At 40.9% G+C, this 27,050-nt stretch overlaps 1 protein-coding gene across 3 annotated transcripts in view; it reads right to left on the bottom strand.

Annotated features, from left to right (window-relative positions):
• The window catches only part of OSBPL1A (oxysterol binding protein like 1A), a 213,414-nt gene extending 190,906 nt beyond the window's left edge, over positions 1 to 22,508 (bottom strand). Inside the window, exons 1-3 of one of the 3 annotated variants that reach the window (XM_037032009.1) lie at positions 22,280 to 22,508; positions 10,635 to 10,736; positions 8,552 to 8,674 (exon numbers count right to left, since the gene is read on the bottom strand). In XM_037032009.1, coding sequence (XP_036887904.1) covers positions 8,552 to 8,672 — 121 coding nt within the window. In that variant the 5' untranslated portion in view covers positions 8,673 to 8,674; positions 10,635 to 10,736; positions 22,280 to 22,508. Of the gene's footprint in view, positions 1 to 8,551; positions 8,675 to 10,634; positions 10,737 to 22,279 lie in introns of those variants that run through there. The other 2 variants (XM_037032020.1, XM_037032029.1) reach the window with 2 other exon arrangements.
• Between the last annotated feature and the right edge of the window lie 4,542 nt (positions 22,509 to 27,050).

Genomic DNA, 27,050 nt, shown 5'->3' on the forward strand with positions numbered 1-27,050 from the left:
TACTCTCACCAGCTTTCTACTTTTCACCGTTCCCACTGCTTCTCCTCCCATCTAAGCCATAATGGTCTCTGCTAACTCACTACAACAGCTTGTCAACTGGTCTCCTCACACCTAGTTCCAAATGGGATTCTGGATAAAGAAATCAAAATTTCCAAAATCTGAAATTATTTTTAAAATACTACAAATGTTCTTTATATTCTTTATTACTTACCATAGATATCCCCAAATTTTTGTTCAAGAATAAGAAACATCAAGTTTAGAAACATTTACAAAGAACAATGCCCTCTATAGAATTCAAAAACCCTGGGAAACACCAGCTATGGTGTTATGAGTAACAGTCAAGTAGATAACGTGACAGGTAACGGTCAAGTAGCTTCACATTCAGACTTGCAGCAAAGTGACAGAACAGCACTAGACAGCATCAGGTATTAACACTCCCAATGTTAAGTTCTTATGTTTCTTCCAAAACTTAGTATTTCTTGGAACACCACTCATAATTTATGTGAGGTATACTATGCATATAAGCATATTAGTATTTATTTTATTTGCAAGAATGCCTCACCATTAGCAACATATACTTATAACATGGTAACAGCTATAAGCAAAACTAAGTAATTAAATCTACTTTTGTGCCCACAGCCATAGAAATAATGACCTTAACCTTCAACTGCATGAATGCTTACTCCTCTCACTTTTGACCTGACATCAGTGGGTATCTTCCAACCAATAATATTTCTATGTTGATTATGTGAAAAATAATATAAACAGCCATTTTAAAATGGAGTTGGAGCTGCCATCTCAGAGGAAATGCCTTGCACATCTTACTCCTCAAACCTCTAGAATGTTATTTTCCTTTCCTTCTCACTGTCTGTTGTATTGTTGTCACAAGAAAGAAATTTCATAGGGGAGGCCTCAAGTATGAATCATACAAATTTGTTCTCCAGGTGGACCCTCCAGAAACCGACAGCTTGCAGATATCACCAGAGAGGCATCATTTACACAAACTTTTTTGTGAGTTACATGCACATGAGGTAAAAGCTATTGTGAAGAGACTCTTAGAAGCCCAAGCTGCAAACTGGTGGGCATATGCCAAGCATTTAAAAGTCATTAAAGCATTTACCACCTTAAAAAAAGAATGTGGCCATAGAGAAGTTGGTCACAGAACAGGTTAGATGGCACATCCCTCTTTAGGTATTAGTTTGGCCCCAAGATTAACTAAAGCCATTAAAGTGCATGAAATAAAAAACTGGAGATTGTCCCTCACCTTGACAGTGTTAGTTTTTTGATCCCTGCCTTTCAAAAGTGCACGTGTCAATGTGCATTTGGCAGTCCAGCTCCCTGGGGCTTTAGATTAATATTTTTTGTCTTTTTGTGCAGCCATAACAGTTCTCAAGGGAATTTGTCTTTAACATGAGACCTTTACCCACTAAAAATTTCTCCCTTGGGAATTCTAGTTACTATATATACAAATATTTTGATTCCTCTTCTTGTGCCTTTTTGATGAAATGGATCAGTTTAGCTAAAATAATTTAAACAATTTAGTCATTCAGAGGAAGCTTTCTTTGAAGTCCACCTCAAGCCCATTCCTTTTTTAAAAATATATTTTATTGATTATACCATTACAGTTGTTCTATTCTCCCCTTCATTCTCCTCCGCCCTGCACACCCCTCCACCATTCCCCCCCTTTAGTTTATGACCTCGTGTCTCAAGTTCTTTAGATTCTATATTTCTCCTACTATTCTTGCCCTCCCCTGTCGATTTTCTACCTACTGTCTATGCTATTTTCTGTACCTTCTCCCCCCTTCTCCTCCCACTCCCCTGTTGCTAACCCTCCATGTGTTCTTCATTTCTATGGTTCTGCTCCTGATCTAGCTGTCCTCTTGGTTTGCTTTTGTTTTAGGTGTGGTTGTTAATAACTGTGAGTTTGCTGTCCTTTCACTGTTCATATTTTTCATCTTCTTTTTCTTAGATAAGTCCCTTTAGCATTTCAGATAATAAGGGTTTGGTGATGATGAACTCCTTGAATTTGATCTTATCTGAGAAGCACTTTATCTGCCTTTCCATTCTAAATGAAAACTTTGCTGGATAGAGCAATCTTGGATGTAGGTCTTTGGATTTCATGACTTGGAATACTTTCTTCCAGTTCCTTCTTGCCTGTAAGGTCTCTTTTGAGAAATCCGCTGACAGTCTGATGGGAACTCCTTTGTAGGTGACTGTCCCCTTATCTCTTGCTGCTTCTAGGATTCTCTCCTTCATTTTAATCTTGGCTAATGTAATTATGATGTGCCTTGGTGTGTTCCTTCTTGGGTCCAACTTCTTTAGGACTCTCTGAGCTTCCTGGATTTCCTGGAAGTCTATTTCCTTTGCCAGACTGGGGAAGTTCCCCTGTATTATTTGTTCAAATAAGTTTTCCACTCATGGCTGTTTCTTTTCCCCTTCTGGTACCCCTATAATTCAGATGTTGGAACATTTAAAAGATGTCCTGGAGGTTCCTAATCCTCTCCTCATTTTTTTTAACTCTTGTAACTTCACCCTTTCCTGTTTGGGCATTTCTTTCTTCCTTCTGGTCCACCCCCTTGATTTGAGTCCCTGTTTCCTTTCCATCACTATTGGTTTCCTGTGCATTTCTCTTCATTTCAATTAGCTTAGCCTTCATTTGTTCCTCTAATTTGTGGCTAAAATCAACCAGTTCTGTGAGCATCCTGATCACCAGTATTTTGAACTGTGCATCTGAGAGGTTCGCTATTTCTCGGTCACTTAGAGTTATCAGCTCAGGGGCTTTGAGTTCTTCTTGAGCCATATTTTGGACTGTTCGTGCCTGTTACGTATGAAGAGCAGAGCCATAGGTGTTCACCAGGGCCGGGCGACCCAGTCGCTGGGTTGTGACGCTGAATGGGGGGGCGGGGCCAAAGGAAATCACCCTCTGCTTCCTCCCGCCGCCACCGAGGGCCGCTCAATTCGTCCCTCTGTGCGCGAATGGGCCTCTCGATTCGTCCCACTGCTCGCGAATGTGGGACCACAGTCAGCCGCTGCTGGGTTCATTGCTGGGGGCTGCGCAGTCCGTCTCACTGCTCACTCTCGCAGTCTGGAGCCCTCACTGGGTCCACCCAACACTACCCCAGATGCCTGGGCGCCTGGGGTCAGGGGATCTTTCCTGCCCGACCCTGCTCCACTGCTGGCTCTGCCCCTCTTAACGGTCCGGTAGAACGGTTCGTTGTTGTTGGATTTCCATATAGTTCAATTTTCTGTTCTTTGGCTGTGTCTTTGTTTACTAAACCTTTGTTGTATTCAAACTTGGTTGTGGGGAGAAGGCACAGTGTTTCCACCTACGCCTCCATCTTGGCAGAAGTCCCCATTCCCTCTTTAAAAGAAAGGACTCCCAACCTCTCAGACTCAATGTAATACATTATTTGATTGATATGCAGAAACTGCTAAAAAAAACAAAAATCACCAAAAAAAGTTCTAAATGGATTTGAAAACACTCAGCCATCTGATCAGGTGCTTTAAAATTTCTTACTGTTTGTCCTGCCTGAAACCTGGTGAGATATTTTGAAGAATTTGATAATCATGATCAGAAATTTGACAGAATTTAGAAGTCTAACAAGCTATTTTTAAAGCTTCCTCAGCAACTCCTCGGGCCTTTCTGTGGATGATCAGGAATGTAAACAGAGTCCACAACCACCTGAGATTAAACAAACCTAAGGGGAAACACGGGAAGGGAGAGCCTTTTAAAAAGCACAAGTGGCTGAAAAGGTTTCCTTACATAAGGAGCGCGCACACACACAGCCTCCCTGCAAATTGTTTGTCAAGGATAAATACAAACCTTAAAGGTCTTCTCTAAAACTAGCAAAAGCCTTACCCATATGAACAAACAAAAATTACTTCAACCGTTCTAAATCAGAGGATTTTTGCCTTATCATACCTGTCTCATGGCTGAAATTTTAAAAACTAATCAGGTCTCTGGTTACACCTGTCTAAATATATGTGTGTATATCTACCTCCAGAAGATATTAATAAAATTGGTTTTTAAAGAGCTGCTTAGAGAAGAAGATGTTGGCCAAGTAGGTGGAAGCTGAGTCCACTTGCTCTAGACCCCACCTCAGATTCTCAGTTGATCTTCCAACAAAAACACCATTGTTGAACAATCAACAGAATCTTAGCTGATACGGAGATCTGAGACGAGAAGTACAGAAGATACTTCACAATGGGCGCACACAATGGTGTGGTGGGGTTGCGACTCCCAGTCAGCCAGCTGGAGGGGAGAACCCACCAAGGAATGAGCTATCAGTAATGAGAGCCCATGTAAAATGAATAAGGGGCACCCAGACCAAGAGAGCAAAGAGACTGTACCACTGAGCAAAGAGTCCCACAGAACTTCTGCCACCAAAGGCCACCCCACAAAGACAGGCAGTAAAAACAAGGCAACCTGAGACACAGAAACAAAAAGAGTCACCTAAATTGGGGAGACAGAGAAACAACCCCCCAAAAAGGAAAAGAGCAATCCCCAGAAAAGGAGCTAAATAAAATTGAGGCAAGCAATTTATCAGACAGAGGATTCAAAATAATGGTTATAAGGATGCTCAAAAAACTCAGTAAGAATGACAAGGAACTTTATGGGAGCTACAAGGAACTTAGTGGGAACTACAGCAGTGTGAAAAAGGACATAGAAACTATAAGAATCAAGAAGAAATGAATACAATTTCTGAAATGAAGAATATATTAGAAGAAATCAAAAGCAGGCTAGACAAAGCAGAGGGCCAAATCAGTGAACTAGAAGACAAGGGAGAAAAAAAATACCCCATCAGAAGAATGAAATGAAAAAAAAGACTCAAAAAAAGAATGAAAATAGTGTAAGGGAACTTCAGGACAGCATGAAACACAATGACATTTGCACCACAGGCATACCAGAAGGAGAAGAAAAGGAGCAAGAAATAGAAAATCCGTTTGAAAACATAATGACAGAAAATTTCCCTAACTGGTGAAGGAAAAAGGCACACAAGTTCAGGAAGCACAGAGGGTACTAACATAGATTAAACCAAAAAGGCTCACTCCAAGACACATCATATTTAAAATGGCGAAATTTAAAGCAAAGAGAGAATTTCAAAGGCAGCAAGGTAGCAACAGTAACATGCTAGTAACATACAAGGGAGCTTAGATAAGGCTATCAGCTGACTCCTCAACAGAAACACTACAAGCCAGAAGGGAATGATGCAAAAATAATCCAAGTAATGAAAAGCAAGGACCTACAACCAAGACTACTCTACAGTAAGGCTCTTATTTAACATGATAGGCAAAATAAAGAGCTTCCCAGATGACAACAACAAAAAAGGCTAAAAGAGTACATCTCCACCAAGCTGGCACTGCAAGAGATGATAAAGGGACTGTTATAAGGAGAAGAAATGGGGGGTGGGGGAATGGAGGTATGGATAAATGGCAATGAATAAGTACCCTGCAAAGGCAGTCATGAGAAGGATGTTCATAGCATTACAGATCTACCTAGAGAAGATAAGGAAACCTCAAATAAACAACCTAACCCTACATCTACAAGGACTAGAGGGACAAAAACAAACCAGAGTGAGTACAAAGAAGGAAATAATCAAGATCAGAGCAATTACATGACATAAAGACTAAAAAACAATTCAAAAAAATCACTAAATCCAGGAGCTGGTTCTTTGAAAAGATAAAATTGACAAACCTTTAATCAAACTCATCAAGAAAAAAAGAGAGAGGACCCAAATATACAATATCAGAAATGAAAGGGCAGAAGTTACAACTGATACCACAGAAATATAAAGGACTGTAAGAAGTAACAATGGACAACTAACTATATGCCAAGAAACTGTACAATCTGGACAAAACAGATAAATTTCTAGAAATATACAATCTTCCAAAACTGAATCAAGAAGGCGAAAGCCAGAATACACCAATTACAACAAGTGAAACTGAGCAGTATTCAAAAAACTCCCAGCACACAAAAGCCTTGAATCAGATGGCTTCACAGGTGAATTTTATCAAACATTTAAAGAACTACTAACTCCTATGTTTCTCAATCTATTCCAAAAAATTAAAAAAGAGGGAAGACTCCCAAACTCTTTTTACAAGGCCAGTTATTATCCTAATTCCAAAACCAGATAAAGATTCAACAAAGAAAGAAAATTACAGGACAATATCTCTGATGAACATAGGTGCCAAAATCCTCAACAAAATACTAGCAAAGCAGGTCCAACAAAACATTAAAAAAATCATTCACCATGATCAAGTGGGATTCATCCCAGAGATGCAAGGATGGTACAATACTTGCAAATCAATAAACATAATACACCACAGAAACAAAATGAAGGACAAAAATTACATGATATCAATAGATACTGCAAAAGTATTTGACAAAACCCAGCATGCATTTATGATAAAAAACACACTCAGCTATGTGGGAATAGAGGGAGCATACCTCAACATAATAAAGTCTATAAACAAAAAAACAATAGCCAACAATATACTCAACAGGCAAAAACTAAAAGCTTTCCCTGTAAGATCAGGAAAATAAGACAAAGCTGTCCATTCTCACCACTCTTATTCTACATAGTACTGGGAGTTCTAAACACAGTAATCAGACAAGAAATGAAAGGCATCCAAATTGGAAAGGAGGAAGTAAAACTGTCATTATTTGCAGTCAACATGCTAGTGTACCTAGAAAACCCTAGAGTCTACACCAGAAAACAACTCAACATAATAACCGAATTTGGCAAAACAGCAGATTACACAGTCAATATTCAGAAATCAATGGCATTTTTGTATACCAACAATGAAATATCAGAAAGAGAAACTAGGAGTAAAATCTTATTTACTATAGCAACAAGAAAAAATAAAGTACCTAGGAATACATTTAACGAAGGAGTAAAAGACCTGTACTTGGGAAACTAAAGAACACAGAAGAAAGTGCTTGTTGAAATAGCAGAGCCATTTTAGAAAATAAGTTCCATTTCTCTCCATACCTGAGTGTAATATATGTGCAACCTTGCTACACAAAGCATGTTATAAGTTGGCTGCTACTTGCCTACCTAGCCTTACCCCTCACCCCCTCTTGCCTATAGGCCCTTGCTATCTAGGCTGCTTCTTGTGTCACACATGCTGTTTCTTCTACCCTGATCCCTCTTCTTATCTTCATCTGGTTAAGCCCTACACTCTCTTAAGATGACAGGAGACCCCCCCCCCCGAAGAAAGAAAAAATGGAATCATCTTCTTGAGAGCAGGCCCCTTGTAGTACAGACTTCCACCACCAGGTGAGTGTTCTAAGAACCCATCTGTATCAGGGTACCAGATGATATTGTTGTGAGAGGCTGTATTCAGTTTCAGTGAAATTATTTTGAAAGACTCTTTAAATGTGTTTCCCCTATTCATGATGGGTGATTTATGAGCACACCTGCCCACAATGCGCTGAGTGTTCAGCAGTTTTTGACTAAAAAACGACATACCCTTGTGTCCCATGCTCCCTGTTCACCCACTCTTGCCAAGAGACTTTTTTTTTGTTTCTCCCGATGAAGAAGTCCTCAAAGAGAAACAATTTGCCAGTGTGGAAGTGGTGAAACAAAAAACAGCAGAAGCACCAAAAGGCGTCAAAATTGATGAGTTTGAAAACTGTTTTGAGCAGTGGAAAAAATGTTTCAACAGGTATACTGCATCAAATAGAGAGTACTTTGAAGATGACTGAAGTTTAAACATGTAAGAATAAATACACAATTTTTTATAAATAAGTTCTGGGGGTTTTTGGGTCCCCCATCCCTTACATACCACCTTGGAATCACTTCCTCCAAAAACCTAACCCTTCAAGTTCCAGTCACATACCTCTCCTATGCGGTCCCATGACAGTCTACACTTCCATATTCTCGCACATGTGTGTAATGTAGACATCGAATGACCTATTACTCTACTGGACTAGTCTCAGTGAGGGAAGGGATACTGACCGACACCATCTCCAACGCACTTTACATGACTCCCTGGGCATAGAGAAAACACTTGAAACCTGTGAAGTTCAACTACAATGTCTTCAAGAAGAACAAACTGTCACTGCATGCATCTTGTGGGCTCACAGTCACCCTTGCAGCTCATAAGGTTTATGATCCATGACAATTTTAAGACTGGATCTCAAGTTCTCTGACTTAGAAGAACTAGGAGAGACATTTCACCACTCTTACGGGTGTTCTAAGACAAGAGATGGAAATTTATTGCAGGCAAGATCAGAAAGAATAATGCTCAATAAATGATGGAGTAAGCACCTAAGAGAGGGTGCATAAGTAGTAAAAGAGAAAGTAAAAAAACTCACTCAGCCCTGACCCATGTGACTCAGTTGGTTGGGCATCATTCTGCAAAGCGAAGTCCCCCATTCGACCCCCAGTCAGGGTACATGCCTGGGTTGCAGGCTGGGTCCACGATTAGGGTGCCTGCGAGGGGTCTACAATAGGGACAGTTTTTCTATCTCACATCAATGTTTTTCTGCCTCTCTCCCTTGCTTTCCCCCTCTCTAAAAATAAATAAAAATCCAATCAAAGCTTACCTTTGCAATTAATATCAGCAATTACTTCATTCTTTTTCATGGTTTCTAACAGCTGTCTTACTTCCTCAGCATTGCCATTTCTGGCATGATGGAGAAGCTGTTGTTCGGTTTCTGTGTTCATTTCTACACCAAAAACATAACAAAACAAAATTGCTTTGATCTAAGAACATAATTAGCTTTTAAATACTACCTGCTAATACAAAAAGGGGAAAGAATCCCCTTATTTTGCAGCTAGACACAACAACTAATTAAATCAGTTGCAGGACCAGAATTTGACTCTGACAGGCGGCTTGCCCTTTGTATTACCGTTGAAGAAGTGGCACTAGACACTGGGGCAAGTTTCTTAATCTTTCAAAGCCTGTTTCCTCATCTGCAAAACACAACCAATTTCAGGAGCTGTCGTAAAATTATGTCTATAAAAGCATTCCATCAAATACAGGTATTTTACAAATAGTTATTATTACAATTACTAAAGTAAAAATATGGCCATTCGAATACAAATATTAAAGGCTGAAATGTCAATTAACACATTCAAAACCTGCACACAAAGAAAAACATTCTGAATAAAATGTTTATCAAAATAAATTTTGATAAGGACCTTGACATGGCCATTACAAATCATTTCCTCTTTCATATTTTCTTATAAACTCCAAAACAAATATTGAGGACTACAGAGAAATATAAAGCATATCTGTCAAAATGTTATGAATAGCAACTCCCAAAAGAAATACTGATTCATTCTGCCCCAGCTGGTGTAGCTCAGTGGATTGAGCACAGGCCTGCGAACCATAGAACCACGGTTCGATTCCCAGTCAGGGCACATGCCTGGGTTGCAGGCTGGTTCCCTGCAGGCCAACTCCCAGCAGGGGACGCACGAAAGGCAACCATACATTGATGTTTCTCTCCCTCTCCTTCCCCTCTAAAGATAAATAAATAAATAAAATTTTTAAAAAAAGAAATACTAATTCATTCTTATTAATAGTCAAATAAATCGAAATAAATCAAACAAAAATATGGGGTTTTGTCTACCAGATTAGCAAGAAGAAAAAAAAAGAATTAAACACACGCAGTGCCTCCATAGACAGGAAAAGTACACTCTGACACTCTAATAAACTGCTCATATAAATGTAAATGCATACAATTTTTCATTTGTTGCAGGGAAAGAGGCAACTATGTGACAACATTTTTCAAATGTCATCATACACAGCACTGGGGGAAAATCCCAGGAAGACAGCAGCACAGGAAACACCGGGACTCTCTCTAGCCAGACAACAAACGCCCCGGGAGCTGTCCAACGCGCGCTGAGCTACTTCCAGCTGGAGCAGAAGACTGCTGTCCTGGGCTGGACCTCAAGTGATGAGAGTTTCCAGTGTATCAGCGTATCAACGGTCGGTCAAGCTGTAGGGGCAACGATCCCTCCCTGGGAGAAGATCAGCATTTAAGGGGACAGAGGCCAATGGCTTAAAATCTGGTAGACAGGACTAAGTGTAAAAGCAAGGACAAAAGAGGGTGGCAGCACTGAAACCAAGAGAAGGGAGCGTAGAAGGGGCCAGATGGCTGTGAAATACTGAAGAAAGGGCAAGAACAAGCACAACCTGCACAGGGCTACTGATAGGGCAAGTAGAAAGCCACTGATGTGCGCCAGAAGTCTTTCAGTGGAAATGGCAGTGACAGAAAAGATTTGGGTAAACTGGGAAGTGAAAGTGGGTAATGGGGAGAGAATACACCAGACTCCTATAATGCAACTTGGTTCTGAAGAGCTGGTGATAGTTTCACTCTTGGAAATTAGCTAATTGGGCATGTTTACAGTCTGTGGAGCAAGAGCCAAAAAAGAGTAAACACTTGTAATACAGAAGAAAGGATAGATGAGGCAGGAATCAAATAAGGTCACAGAGGAGACTTAAGCAGGTAGACAAAAAGCCCAAGATGGCTACAATTTTCCTAAGACACAGATTCTTAGGTACCTTAACAGGAGAGAAACTCTTACCACAAGATAGGATGGGGAGGGGGGTTGAGTAATAGAAATAAAATAAAGATTGTTTTTATTTTAAAATTGAGAGGGGAACAAGGCCAGGGCACATACCTAGGTTGTGGGTTCGATCTTCGGTCAGGTCACTGGAGGTGGTGGTGACCTGACTGTTGCGTATTTGTCTGTCTCTCTCTCCCCCTCGTCCTTCCTCTCTCTCTAAAAAGCAATGAAAAATATGTCTTTGAGTGAGAATTTTTTTAAAAATTTCACCGAGTCAGAAACATAAAACTTCTGTTGCTCTGTGCCTAAATCCCACGTGTATCCATTTTTAACACAGACACCTGTTTGATCACAAAATCCTTTTAAAGCAGTTTGGATATTCTCTCCTTTTCAAAGCAATTTAACACCTTAGCCAACTAAGTTAGTCTATCTGCAGAGTGAGCCAATTCTAAAGGTTTTTCCAACTGTAAAACTTGGGACTTACTCCAACAAGCAGTGCCTTAAAAATACATTCCAAAATGCAAACGGGCACTGTTGATTCTTTTCCGTTACCAACTTCTACTACTTCAGCAAGGAGTGGCAGGGGTAGGAGGGGACTGACACTTTCTCCCACCTCCCCTTGCAAACAAGTGCATGACATTATGTATACATTTAAAACTTAGTTCTATGAACAATGATCTTTTTGAAGCAGAAACAGGAAAACTACATTTTTATGGCAAATTAATTTCCCAGTGGCTCAAACACCATCAAAATAACGCAACTCCAAAAATAACTGTTATTCAAAACCAAGTACACATCCTGAAATGATATCAGTAGAATAAAATAATCCTTATGTTCTTTTAGCTATGCTACAAAGAAGTTACTAAGAAAATGTTCCAAACCAAGGCATAAAAACATTCAGCATAATTTCTTTACAACTAAAGGTCCTCTGCTGTCTCTGCGGACCTGAATATTTAGAATACACACTGGTATCTAAACCCTTATTCCTTCGTGGGCATCTAGGCAGCCAGCAGGAGCTGGGAAGGTTTCCAACGTGACAGCCACAAGAAGCTATGGTACCCACATCACCGACAGGTCAATGTCATGGACCAGTTCTGGGACTTAAAATGAAATGACGTAAAGAAAACCAATTTTACCATAGAGTAACTGATAGAAACAAGAGTTAAGTTACGAGGTGTCTCACTGTTACAATGAAATGTTATTTAAGGACCTGCCGTGTTGCCTTCTCTATCTCCACTACCATGCAAGGAGGTAAATCAATAAACACTTGACTGAGAGCCTACCACATTCTAGGTATTGTCCTCAACTTTGATGACACATCAATAAATAAAACCAGGCCTCCACTAAGAGAACTTGTGATGTAAGGAAGGTAAGTGTAAAATAAATTACTATCCACATTTCTCAAAAGGTCTCACTTGCCCTCTCTTTACCACCACCCTCACCCTTTAATAAACCCTCACAACAATTTTTTGCCACGTGTCAGTCTGTAGGTATTCATGTCGTCATTTCTTCGACTCTGCCTACACTCCAGGCAAACTGGGTTTGAAATGGGTCCCATACAACATTCTTAGTACCTAGCAGGCTGCTTGAAACACAGTAAGAAATCAAATATTACTTAAATGGACAGATAAACAACTCTATGAATGAATGTGGACTTACTGGGTTGGCTAAAAAGTTTGTTTAGTTTTTTTCCACAGATGGCTCTAGTAGTGCTTAGTTATCTTTAACTTCATTTGAAACAATTATGTTAGACTGTATCGCGACAGCCGTCACATCAGCACGCATTTAAAAAACTTATCAAATTGGTGAATTTTTGTGCAGCCATTTTAATACTGTAGATGGAAGAAAATACTCAACATTTTCCACATATTATGCTTTATTATTTCAAGAAAGGTAAAAACCCAACTGAAATGCAAAAAAAAAAAAAAAAGGTTTGTGCAGTGTATGGAGAAGGTGCTGTGACTGATTGAATGTGTCAAAAATGGTTTGTGAAGTTTCTTGGTCCTACTGACATTTTAGCCAAATAATTCCTTGCTTGGGGGCTGTCTGATGCATTGGAAGATGTTTAGCAGCACCCCTGGCCTTCACCCACTAGAAGCCAATGGCAGGAGACAGCCAACATATTCAAAATATCCAAATCAATCTAGTTATCGGTGAAAATAGAAAAATGTGTCTTATTTTATGGGGAAAAAAAAACTCCATGGACTTTCTGGCCGACCCAACAGCTCCTCAAGAACGAAGCCATCGAGCTTCCCCACAGGAAGGCCTCAAGGCAACACGTTCGTTATGAGTGAAAATAAAATTAATGAAGCTTTTTATATGCCACAGGAAATAAATTAATACCAAAAAAGGAGACATTTTATAAATACACACTTTATGAGTGTTTAGCATTATCACTACTATTTAATTTGATGTATCTTAAACTATTTCGTCTCTAAACAAGTTACCTGTAGAAAAAAATACAAAATAATTCAAACATACATGTTGAACAGACGTTTTAAAACAGTCTTAAAAATCACAAGAGCTTGTTTCAGAAAAGTGTTTTTGTCTCTGATGTTTAAGCCGAAAGAAAAAGACAAACAATCCCTTAATGCCACTGATCAGCATGGATCTGAGCCAAACCCTATCAGTATTGTTCGTGATCACTTTATGTATTTTTTTCCAACTGCTCTTTTCACATTCATCTAATTCCAAGCTGTTTTCAGATTAATTAATAAGATTTTAATGTCCAAGAGAACGTTTCCAAGGAAATAAGTATACAAAAAACATTTTGAGCTTCAAAAACTGGGAGACTAGAGACCATTCTGCCTTATGTTTCCTCTCCTCCAAGGTCCACTAAGGAAGCCAGACTTCTAATCTTAAATTGTGTGCAAAGCCCTGGCTGGTGTAGCTCAGTGGATTGAGCTCGGGCTATGAACCAAAGGGTCACTGGCTCGATTCCCGGTCAGGACACATGCCTGGGTTGCAGGCCAGTTCCCAGTGGGGGCCACGTGAGAGGCAACCATACACTGATGTTTTTCTAACTCTCTTTCTCTTTCCCTTCCCCTCTCTCTAAAAATAAATAAAATCTTTAAAATAAATAAATAAATTGTGTGCAAAGCAAATTCATATTTTGTTATTTTATAAACATTGCAGGTTATCTAATTAAAGTAGTCCCATACTTCACTGCTGGGAAGAGGGGGGTTTTAGGGGACTAAATGGTAATGAAAAATATATAATATTATATATATATATATATATATAGTGGTACCCATGCCACTAAATCCTCATTCAATACAGTGGATAAATTCTGTGGCCCTAACAACTCCGAGATCTTGGCAAAGACTCTAAAATCTGTAGTTCAAAGGGCTATCATAACTTGTTGGATTTGGTCACAGGTCTATTATTTCACAATTTGAACTACTACTTTTACTATTCAAGTTTAACTTCTGTAGAATCAAATTAGAAAATCCCTACAGATATCAACAATTTCGTGTAGTTAAAGAACTAACCCTTAGAAAATTCAACAAGCAGAGCTATTCCACCCAAGTACCATAAATTCAAAATATTAAATGTATCCTTTGAGTTCTTAAAGGTACTTGAAAAGTTAAAAATTCAAGGCAATTCAGGCTAACTTTATTAAATAACACATATTACACCCAACCAGACTTCAAAATATCAGGAAAATATAGCAGTTCCTGAAAAATTAAACACAGAATTCAAATATGACCAGCAATTCCACTCCGAGCTGTACCCCCAAAGAACTGAAAGCAGGGACTGAAACAGATGCTCACACACCCGTGCTCACAGCAGCACTGTTCACAACTGGCAAGAGGTAGAAGGAACCTAAGCGCCCAGGGACAGATGAGTAGAAAACATGTTATACACATACAATGGAGTGTTACTCAAATTCTGATATATGCTACAACATAGATGAACCCTGTACATATTTTGCTATATGAAACAAGCCATAAACAAACAGACATATTATTCCACTTATATGAGGTATCTAGAGTAGAAAAATTGATATATAGAAAGATGATGGTTACTAGAACAAGCTGGAGGAGGAAGGAATGGGGAGTCGGTGTTTAAAGCAGGTAGAGTTTCTGTTTGGGATGATGAAAAGTTCCAAAGGTGGGTAGTGGTGATGGTTGCACAACAACGTGAATGTACTTAATGCCATGAATAATACATTTGAAAATGGTTGAAAAGGTAATATGATGTCATGTGTATTTTACCACAATAAAAAAAAGTTAGGACTTCCAGTCAAGACCGCAGCATAGGCAGACATGGCTCACCTCTTCGCACATCCACAACAAAATTACAACTAAAATGGAAAACAACCATTGCTCAGAACTGACAGGGTGAGTTGAATGGAAGTCTGACAACTACAGAATTAAAGAAATCACAGCCATCCAGACTGGCTGGAGGGGCACAGCATGGAGAGGGCTGGGCCCATATCCACAAGTAGTGGATAAAAATTCAGGAGGAATATCTACCAAGCAAGGAGTCCCAGTCCCACACCAGTCTCCCCAGCCCAGGATTCCAGTGCCAAGAAGGTAAGTCCCCACAATTTCTGAGTGCAAAAACCAGTGGGGATTGAGTCAGTGAAAGAAACTGATAAAGTCCCAAGCAGTTCCTCCTGAAGAACCCACACACAGACTCACCTAATCAGACTCACTCCCTCTGGGCTCCAGAGCCTAGGTGGCAGCTTGAAGGGCACTAGTGGTACCACCCAGAAAACCCCAGGGACAGCGGACCTAGTGGACAGCTGCAGACTACATCAGAGCACCACCACTCTGCCCCTACATGCCGACCCTCCATGGAGGATGGAGGCTGGTGGTAAGTGGTCATAGCCAATCCTTGCTGGGAACCACTCTGCCTGGTTTCAGGAGTTGTAACTGCCCCCCATGGCTAAGTCTGAGTGAGTGACCTCTGGAATGTGAGCCACTAAGGAGACAAAGCTTGTCTCTGGCAGCAAGGGCTGCTTCTGCTTACTCCCCTGCCCCCAACACGTGGTTAGACAGTCCATGACGGGTAAGACCCCTCAGAGGAGGGGCAACCTAAGCCAGACATGATCACTTAGGAGGCCCTCAAGGAAGGACTCAGGGGGCTGAAACAAAGAGGGAGTGATGGACCCTCACCCCCCAGCTATTCTGACATAGTCCGAGTCCCCATGTCCTCTGGGAGAAGCGCTTCCTGGCTCTAATCCACTTAAGCCTGAAAACATATGATTGGGGAGTGTTGTAGACCACTCTGCCTGGTTTTAGGAATTGTATCTCTACCCCTTGTGGCTAAGGGCAAGGGACAACCTTTGGAGTGCCAGCCACAGGAGACAAAGTTTGTCTCTGTTAGCAAATGCTGCCTCAGTTTCTTCTCCCTGCCCCCAAAACTTGGCCAGAAGTCAATGATAGGTAAGACCCCTTGCAGCGGGAGGTAACCAAAGCCAGACTCGATCACTTGGGAGGCCTTCGTAGAAGGACTTGGGGTGGGGGCGGGGGGCTGCAACAAAGAAAGAGCAATGGACTCTCGCCCCCCGGCTTTGACAGCCCAAGTCCCCATGTCCTCTGGGAGAAGCACTTCCTGGCTCTAATTCCCTTAAGCCTGACTACCAGATAGGGAGAGGTGCAGCTCCCTGCCTTGCTAGAGCGTGTCCTGGGGGAAAATCTGGCTTCCTGACAAAGACTTCCTGATAAACCTGTGAAATCTGCTCTGCTAAGACTGCTTTCATTCCTATGTGAAGGGTTCAAGCAGGAAACCCTAAAATTCTGTTCCTGACAGACTCACTCATACTAAGCCCTCAGATTTCTTTGAAATGTTATCTACTGTTTGATCCTTGCTGCCCTGTATTCCTGTGTATTACAACCCAATAAAAGGCTATGGAGGAGGGGGCTGGAGGCCTTTTTCTCCTCGGAGAAACTGAAAACTGGCACCGCTCACTTCTCCTCCCCAAGCAGATCACATCATGTCTCAGTCATATTCATTCTCATCCGTGGCACCTGGGGGGACTTGTGAGAGAAGTCACCCCCACAGGGGAGGTGGTGCAGCCCCTTGCCAGGTAGAGTGGGATCCGGGGTGATGGGGCATAAGAAAGAATTTCTAAAAGTCCCGTGAAACCTGCTTTGCTAAGAGTGCTTTCATTCATATGTTAAGGGTCTGAGCAGGAAATGAGTATGTCTCCCAAAGTTTCTGCAATCCCCTTACCTGACTGACACTGACTCAGACTAAGCCCTCAGATTTCTTTGAAATGTTATCTACTGTTTAATCCTTACCGCCTGTATTCCTGTGTATTACAACCCAATAAAAGCCATTGAGGAAGGGGCTCTTGGCTTTTCTCCTCTGAGAGATTGGCCACCTTTCTCCCACAAGCAGATCATGTCTTGGTAGTTTCACTTTCATCCATGGGGGACAGAGATGGCGGGGGGGAACTTTGCAGGCAAAATCCTTGCAGCCGACTGGCCTGGGTAAATCTCTCCCATTGACCTGCCAACAGCAACCAAGGCTCAATTACAAGAGGAGGGTGTACTCTGCCCACACAAAGGGCTCACCTCCAGTACCCAGCTGAGGTGACAGAGAAGGTTGTGCCACTGGACCCTACAGGACACCTACTATATTAGGCCACACTACCAAGGCACAGAGTCAAAGCTACTCTACCTAATACATAGAAACAAACACAGGTAGGCTGTCAAAATGAGGAGACAAAGAAACATGGCCCAAATGAAAGAACAGATCAAAACTCTAGAAAAAGAGCTGAATGAAATGGAGATAAGCAATCTATTAGATGCAGAGTGCAAAACACTTTATAAGATGCTCAAGGAACTTGGTGAGGATCTCAACAGCATAAAAAAGACCCAGTCAGAGACGAAGCATACACTAATTAAAAATTTACAGGGAGACATCAGTAGTGTGTATGAAGCTAAAAATTAAATGATTTGCAACATAAGGAAGCAAAAAACAACCAATCAGAACAAGAAAAGAAGAGAATCCAACAAAATGAGGACAGTGTAAGCAGTTTGTGGGACAACTTTAAGCAATCCAACATTTGCTTCATAGGGGTGCTAGAAAAAGACAAAAAGTAAAAAACTGGAAATCTATTTGAAAAATTAATGAGAGAAATTTCTCCTAATTTGGTGAAGGAAATACACATGCAGGTCCAGGAAGCACAGAGAGTCCAAGAAGATGGATGCAAAGAGGCCATTCCAAGATACACTAATTAAAATGCCAATAGTTAAAGATAAAGAGATGGAAGGGAGGCTGTGGGGGAATGGGTGAGAGGTGAGGGGATTAAATGTGCAAATAGGTAGCCACGAGGACGTAAAGTACAGTATAGGGAAGGGAGTAGCCCAAGAACTTACACACATGACCTGTGGGCATGAACTAAAAAGGGGGGATTGCCTGAGGGAGTGGGGGCTGCTGGGTAGAGGGGAGCAAAGGGGGAAAATCAAGAAAACTGTAATAGCATAATCAAGAAAATATAATTTGAAAAAAATGTCAGGAAGTATTGAATATATGGCTCTTACAATTGCCAAATAGCTTTGTACTATTAGTAAAGCCAAAAGGAGCCTAATTATTCAAAAACTGTTATAATTATGTTGTCATTATTTTTTAAATTCTCAGATACTGATTTTACCCTTGGTATTACATTGAAGTAAGATTTGAAACACACTGTATACTGGGAGTTTAAATCATGAGAAAAATTAAATGCATTTATAAACAAATACATATATATTTTTAAAGATTTATTTATTTTTACACAGAGGGGAAAGGAGGGGGAAAGAGAGAGAGAGAGAAACATAAATGTGTGGTTGCCTCTCCACCACCCCCCACCAAGGACCTGGCCAGCAACCCAGACATGTACCCTGACTGGGTAACAAATGGGTGAACCCTTGGTTTGCAGGCCAGCACTCAATCCACTGAGCCACACTAGCCAGTGCACAAATACATATATTTTACAAATTAAGCTTAAAAAGTTTTAAAAATCTATAGTGTGCTTGGTTGAGCACTGCATTCCAAGCAGCAACTAGCTGCTCACTGAGGTGGAGTTTTTCCAATATTATACTGTGTTAATCTGAGGAAAATATTAAAAATTAAAGTAACTATGTAAAATCATGGCAACAGCAAAAAATAAATTTTGTTCTCAATCATACCTGTTCCTAAAAAACAGTAAGTTCTCTAACAGGTGTGTGGGTGTATACACACACTACATATGTGTACACATAAAAAACTAGGCCATTTGTGACAACACAATTTAATGCATTTTATTTCAGAAATTCTACATTAGCAGGGAGATTCATATTTAACACTGATTGTAGAAATGAAGAAACTGAAAAGTACAAAGGTAAGTTTACTTACTGAGTGTTGTATGGTAGTAAAGCCACAATTAGAATCTAGAATTTTTAATCAGGAGGTGAAATAATATCAATGCTATATGTTTCATAAAACTCAAACCAGCCCCTAAAATTAATGCTGCTGATCCTAGTTTTTGTGCATGAGTGAGCACTGAGTAAGTTGACTCTGAACTACGACTTGAACCCATTTCAAGAAGCTTTATTTACTAACTAAAATGAAATATCCAAAACCTGACAGTTTAAGGAAAACAGCAGCAAATTATAAAGTCTATTTTAGGGAACACTCATTCTTTCATTTAAAAATAAAAAATTAAATTAAAAATCAGACCCTAGCTGGTGTAGCTCAGTGGATTGAGCATGGGCCTGCGAACCACACAATTGCGGTTCGATTCCCAGTCAGGGCACATGCCTGGGTTGCAGGCCAGTTCCCAGCAGGGGACACACCAGAGGCAACCATACATTGATACTTCTCTCCCTCTCTCCTTCCCCTCTAAAGATAAATAAATAAAATCTTTTAAAAATTTTTAAATCATTTCATTTTTAATTCAGTGCAACTTTTCCTCTAGCTTCCTTGAAGAGACTTTGTGCCCAGATTAAGAGCATCATCTCCAATGGATAGAACTATGTGTTTCCTACTAGTTAATAAACCACTGAAGCCAAGGTAAAAATGTTTATACCGAGTTATTATTCATTTTGCATTTGACATTTTTACCTTACCTCTCTTTCATATTCAGTACACAGCCACACTGACTCAGATGCCATGCACACAGTTAAAGAACAACCCTACTTGCTGGACATTTATCTTTTACCCTTTTTCAGTTGAAAATTCTAATATTTGTCAAAATTGGTGAATATTAAATAAGCTTCATGTCTTTGCTTTATGAAACTCTTTAACCTTAGATTGCTATACATTTTTATCTGCTTCAACAACCAAGAACTAACCCTTAGACACACCCCTGATTTGAATTTCAACCTGATTCTGACACTATTAACTACTATTTCAAAACAGGTGGTATCCATAAAAGGAAAGGGCAGAAAAGTCCACAAATTACATAAATCTAGTCTGGGGTAATAAAAATAGCAAGAAAGTTAAATGTTACATTTTAATGATAAAAGTCATTAAATTTTAGACAATATGTATTTAAATGTTTCCCATTTTTATTTCACATTTGAAAACTCTTCCAAACTAATGTATAATACTGGCCAGTTACACACCATGTATCCATAAGTTTCTCTTTAAAGGGAAACTTTAAATAAAGTAAAAACCATGTGGTTACTTTCCACTGTCATATGATAGGAAAATGCACTGGTAAAGGACTGCTTTCACTTTATAGCAATTTCCTACTTGCCGGCTAATGAATCCAAGAAGTCAGATACAGTAAGTGACCTATTATTACCTCTTACTAAAAGAATTAAAACTGTATCTTTGTTGTTATTGTTGTTAAAACTATTATATTTCCCTGCCTTATTAGTGGGCAAGGTCAGGTAAAGTAAGAAAACAACATTTCTAGGAATCGAAAACATCCTACAATTATATGGCACTACGATCATCAACATACGCCACACAATGCGTAACTACCTTTCTGACGCCTCATTAATGAATTCGGGTGGCACGCTGGTGCTCACTCCGCTAACACCTGATCTCTTTCTACAACGGGAAAGAATTTACTAGTCATCAGTAAAGTTCTGATTGCCATCAGGCTTGACCTGAAAAAACTGAAAAGGTTCACAACCACTGCAAATTTCTCACATGCACTTGCTACCGTAGTCTCTCTCCTCCATGTGTTACCAGTTAAGCTGATTTCTAATTTCTACTGAACACTTTTCTCAGTGACTACATATAATGCACAAAATTCACCTTCTATCAATATCAAGAAGAAATTGCCTTGACACAGTTCCAATTTATAAATATGATATAGATGCATCTCTACATAAAATAAAGACACAAGGAGAAATTATTTAATAGACATTGCACTATGTATGTCATGGCTCAAGAGAAACTGTATTCTTCTACTTAATTGTTGGTTGTAAACAAGTTATCATTTCCTTTGTTTTAGGGGGAAGAGTAGGGAGCAATGTTTTTACACAAGTAACATCTACTTGCTCTGAATTACAGGTGTAAATACTGCTGGAATAATACCTGCAAGACATCTGCCTCCAGAGACAAGGATTAAGGCACCACCACAAATTTCTGCTGATGAACAAGGAGACATTTAGTAAGTGTCATCTGATAAGCAGACTTTGGCAAAACCCTGTACTGAGTGAGATAGGACAACTGCTTCAGATAAATCTACTCAACTTACAACAGTTGATTCCTAATTTTAATATCAACTGCTCTGCCTGGGAGAAAAAGACATATATAATAGTTACCTTTTAAAAGTAATGTTACTAACAGTTTTCTTCCATTTCCTCTGTAAATTGTAGATACAGTCCATAGTTTAGAACTAGTAGATGCAAAGAGTGTGGATTTTTAACTATTCTATAATTGATACAGAGATCTTTAAATTTTCAGCTGGGTAATTCAGAAAATAAACCTACTAAACTGGCCAGTAAAAATTTTACTGTCTCATGGTTAGAATGCAAATACAGCTCACCCTAAAAAAAACCAACAACAAAGTATTTTCTAAATGATGGCTGAAGGGGTTAAGCTATTTCGAACTGTATATCCATCAACTATCACACAATGCTAAGGCTTAAGTTTTCAGGAAAACCCATCACTGGGTTTTAATTCATTAAATTAAAGATGATTTAATTATATTACTATCTACAAAAGCCTAATAGCTAAATCTGCAACTTCTGCTTTGATTAAGCTAAATTTGTATCAAAACACCAACAGTTTGACTTCACAATACAGTCTGCATAATGCCACAATGTTGGCAGCTGAAAACCCTGCCAATCAGTAGGGCCACCAAGTTAATGACTTTTCTATTGTGCTGCTGCAATCTTTCATATTGTTTCTCAATCCCTTTGAGTCTTTCATGCTTGTCGAATTAACCACTTTGTACACTGTGAGAACAGTCACATGAACAGCTCGTGACTTCCACTGCGAATCAGTCCTCCTCACGTTAATATGACACTAAAAGTTACGATGCACACATCAAAGTACTACAAAAAAGCACGCAGCTGATGACTTAGTAGGAGACGCATGTGGCACCAGCGCCAGGTCCTAGCACCGCGAGTGGAAGTGCACGAATGCCAACATCTTGCTACTTTAAAAGTAGCTTCCTAACTTCCTAGCAGCTCTGAAGCACCCAACTGCCGCCGGGAAGCCGAACCCTGTCTTGGAGCCCAGCATCTTTACGCCAGTGCCCTGACCATCCTCGGGGACTCCCGGGAGACCAGCACGCTCCCCCTGCCAGGCGCAGGCAGACCTCCCCCCAGCACCAGGCAGGGTGGAACCCGCCCGCCCGGGAACTGGCCTCGGGAACTGACCTACGCTGTCACCCGGACTACCAGAGCTCCCGGTATGGGGGCCACGGCCGCAGGCTTCCTGTCTGCTCGCCCCACGTCGATGAAGCAGAGGTCAACTGGCTCGCACTCTCGAGGACTAAGGGCCCCGGGAAGGCACACGCTCCCGGATCCCAGCGCCAGGCACCGGGTGGAGCGAGAGGTAGGTGAACATCGTTCCGCGAGGTGGTGGCTCCGCCCCTCCCCGCGGCCAGCTCCAGGAGCGCGCTCGTCCGCGCCTGTGTAATTTGTGCCGGGCTAGTGCAGCACGTGACCGGCTCGCAGGCCACGCGGCGCGCGCGCTCCCGCGGCCCCGCCCCCGGCATAGTACGCCCCGCCCCCCGTCCGCTCCTGGACTTTGGAAGCCGTTTCCAGGCTTTGCCAACTGCTGAGAGGCGGAGCAAAGCCTCCGCGCTCCTCCTAGGATACTTCTACCCGAAAGAAGAGACCGACCCTTCTCCGAAGACACAGAGGAGTTTCGGCGGGGAGAGGCAAGCCTGCCTTCCTCCGTTCAGCCGAAGCAAATATAAATACAGGGTTAATGCTCTGGAAATTTGTTATTAAACAGATACATCACCCAGCTGCCCAGATTTGTTTTCTTTTCTGCTTGGTTGCGACTTTACCCATGGGAATTTAATTGGCAGTGTAAATTAGCTACGCCCTTTTTCTCTCACACAACAAAGGATGGACTTCACGTTCCTTCGAGCTTTTCCCGGTCCTAGATAGATACAAGTGAGGGATACTTGAGGAGATCCGTATTTACAAAATGTCCTTAGCTTCCTTCCTCTCCCCCATCAAATCTTTTGTTATAAAGAGTCCACCACCTCTTCAGTCTCGGTGCACAAGCGGTCTAGCTAAAGGAGTTAAGACAGTCTATAATGTGCAGGTTTAAAGTCTAGTATAATTTAACAACTTTTAAAAAATACGCACAACTAGAAGAGAAAGGAAATTTGAGCAAATAAACAGTTTATCAACTTGTATTTTTGAGTGTATTTAGTGAATGTGTTTTTTGTAATGAAAAATTAATAAATAGATATCGTTTTTAAGGAACTGTAGTTTTATAATCAATTTAAATCTAGAAACATATCGAGAACATATAGGCCAGTTTGTCATTGCGTTACATGGGATAGGTCATATGGCAGATCTCTTAGAATGTCTTTGGCGTCCTCAGATAGTCCTGCTCCCGTATCCCAGGCCAGCATCATCTTTATTAATACATAGCACCTGAGTGCAATACTTCAACTGCAAAAATGTGTGGTAACTAAAGCAGTCCACATTTGCCTCGCAAAGAAGAAACCTCGAGGCGGCTTATTTTCTAATGATACTGAATTGTCTTCAGAACCAAAAGAAAAAACTGACTATGGAAATAATTTTCCTTATAATACTACGAAAGCCTTCATTGTCAATGTGATGATTTAATTGACCAAGTTCACTACTCTACTTTTTCAGTTCACTTGACTCTCTTGAATCTTTAAATGAAAACAGATCCTAGCCAATAGTAGGATGAAGGTAATAGAAGGTAATCATTATGGTCACCAATCAAAGACATTTCAATGTTGATGTGGTTGCTCTGATATAACAGAGCCACGTTAAAGTGGGGCCAGAGCATCCGTGCCAGAGGAACTGCCCTGCACATCATATGCCCCAAACCTTGGAATGTTAAAAACAGCACAAAATAATACCACATTTTCCATACAATCAGCTATGGAATTTTAAAACACACACACAGGGCAAAATAACATTTGGACTGGGCCTAGGGCAGCATTCTGTCCCAAAGAACTGTCGCAAACATAACAAGAAAGCAGGTATTGACTACTGGACTGAAATTTAAAGCATTGTTTAGACGTAACACCACTGTGTTGTGTTATCTGCACCAATAGAAATGCCTTCCATTGTTGTTATTGTTCCTCTTCCCTTTCTCATAAACACCCCTTGCCTTTGTCTCCTAATCTGAACATTATTTAGGCTTCTGCCTGAAATAATGATTCCCGAATAACTATCCTTATTGATCTCAAATTCACACTTGTTGCCTTTCACTTTGAAAGGCCCTTCTGTTTTTAGGTTAACAACTAAGTATACTGAATTTTTATAGGAGTCTCATTAGTATTTACATATTTAATCCTTAGGAAAATATATCTTTGGCATTTTTATTGACAACTAGTACAGATATGGTAGGACATTGCTGTCCAATAAAACTCTCTGCAATGGTGGAAATATTCTATAATTCTATCTTGTCCAAGATGGGCACCTACTGAGCTCTTGAAATTTGACTAGTGTGACCGAAGATTTGAATTTCTCGCTTTATTTAATTTTAATTAACTTTAAATAGCCACATGTGGATCACCGCTGCAATATCGAACAATGCTGTTGTAGAACAACAGAGTAATTACTGTATTGTCCCCAATCATGTTGAACTCTCCTCTGAGCTTATGAGCAGGTAGATATCTTAACTTTGCCAATGGAGCACCTTCAAGTAACTATATCATCCCTATCTACGATTCAGGTAAGTAGTAATACAAATGGAAGTTGTGGATGAATGCAAAAGTGGTTTGGAGATAAGTAGCGCTTTGCCCTACCATTCCCATACCTGACTCACCCACCTGAAAATTTAAACGTGGTCTAATTAACTTTAGACCACAGGGCACTTCATCAGACTTGCCCATTGCCCAGTGCAGACTGGCTCCACCTAGGATTCTTTATTTGCTTGTTTCAGGACACCTGGGAGGCCACAGCTCTCTACCCTTATTCTTCTCCCCATATCACAATTATTATTTCCAGAATACGATTCCCTCCGGATCACAGTGCCTGGTGTTGTGTCCTTATTGTTTTGTCTTATGCCTGAAACACCCGGGATGCACTTCGCACATTGCATGTTTTAAAAACACTCCCCTGGTGCCTGTGTGACTTTGAAGTGCTTCAGGAGCACACTAAAGGCTTGTTAAATCTTATTAAAAGGGAGATTTTATGGACTGAGACTTTGGGGAGGGCTTTGGGTAATTAGTGCCTGGAATGCTGAAAAGTAGGTCAGATGTCACCAGACAAATCCAGATAAATTGTTGAGTTGGGGAAAAATTAACCCTCCCCTCCACCTACATATAGTTAATAATAACTTTGCAGTTATTACTAGCTCCATATCAAGGCTATGAGGTCATTGGGGCTTTTCTCTCATAAAAACTGTGTAAATTATTTTTGTCATTTGTACCATTCAGTTTGTGCCATTTCAGTTTGTTTAATAACTGAAATAAGTGAATTGATAAATTTTGAGACATTAAATTATTTTTATCCAGACTTAATGCTGTGCCAGTCCCTCTTTTCCTAGGGGTACAACACACAGGTGTCTAAGCAACTGCCTTCCACCAATGATTGGTGTCGGCGGGTTCCCCAAAATATGAAACCGGAAAAGCCAGCATTTGTGCTGCCTGTCACCTACCAGACCCAACAAGCAGAGACAGGGACTGGGTCTTCATGGGCACTTTATTCAAATGGCTGGCGATTTAAGATGCCAGCAGGTTTGTACCCAACAGACCATCCTACATTTCCTTTCAAGCCAGACTTTTTATGACAGAGAACAAAGTTTAGTGAGGAGTTTGGAATTCAGGGAAAATTAGATTTTAAGAAAACTGCAGAGGACTTCCGCCAAGATGGAGGCATAGGTGGAAACACTGTGCCTTCTCCCACAACCAAGTTTGAATACAAAAAAGGTTTGGAGAACAAAGACACAGTCAAAGAACAGAAAAATTGAATTATACGGAAGTCCGACAACCACTAACCGTTCAACCGGGACGGTAAGAGGGGCGGAGCCAGCAACGGAGCAGGGTCAGGCAGGAAAGATCCCCTGACCTAGGCGCGCAGGCAGCCCGGACCCAGTCGAGGTGTGGGACAGACTGACCTCGGTTGCACATTCGAGCACAGTGAGACGGACGGAGCAGGCCCCAGCGGCGAACCCAGTGGTGGAGGGCTGACAGCAGTGGCGCACTCTCCTGCAGTGGGATGAAACGCACGGGCCCCGGTGATGATGGCAGCTGCGGCACCTGTGGCGGTGGTGGCAGTCACGATGGCGGCGGCAGCGGCAAGAGGCAGCTGACTGGACCACCATTGCTTCTCTTTGGCCCCGCCCCCACATACAGCATCACAACCCAATGACTGAGTTGCCCTGCTCTGGTGAACACCTAGGGCTCCCATCCTGATATGTAACAGGCACGAACAGTTCAAAATATGGCTCAAGAAGAACTCAAAGCCCCAGAGCCCATAACTCTAAGTGACCGAGAAATAGCGAACCTCTCAGATGCACAGTTCAAAATACTGGTGATCAGGATGCTCACAGAACTGGTTGATTATAGTCACAAATTAGAGGAACATATGAAGGCTAAACTAATTGAAATGAAGGGAAATGCACAGGAAACCAATAGTGATGGAAAGGAAACTGAGACTCAAATCAATGGAATGGACCAGAAGGAAGAACAAAACATCCAACCAGAAAAGAATGAAGAAATGAGATTCAAAAAAATGAGGAGAGGTTTAGGAACCTCCAGACAGCTTTAAATATTCCAACATCCGGATTATAGGGGTACCAGAAGGGGGAAGGAAACAGCCACGAGTGGAAAATGTATTTGAACAAATAATAAAGGAGAACTTCCCCAGTCTGGCAAAGGAAATAGACTTCCAGGAAATCCAGGAAGCTCAGAGAGTCCCAAAGAAGTTGGACCCAAGAAGGAACACACCAAGGCACATCATAATTACATTAGCCAAGATTAAA

This window comes from Sturnira hondurensis, unplaced genomic scaffold (assembly GCF_014824575.4).
Source record: "Sturnira hondurensis isolate 20B ecotype Veracruz unplaced genomic scaffold, ASM1482457v3 Scaffold0001872, whole genome shotgun sequence".
Lineage (NCBI taxonomy): Eukaryota > Metazoa > Chordata > Mammalia > Chiroptera > Phyllostomidae > Sturnira > Sturnira hondurensis.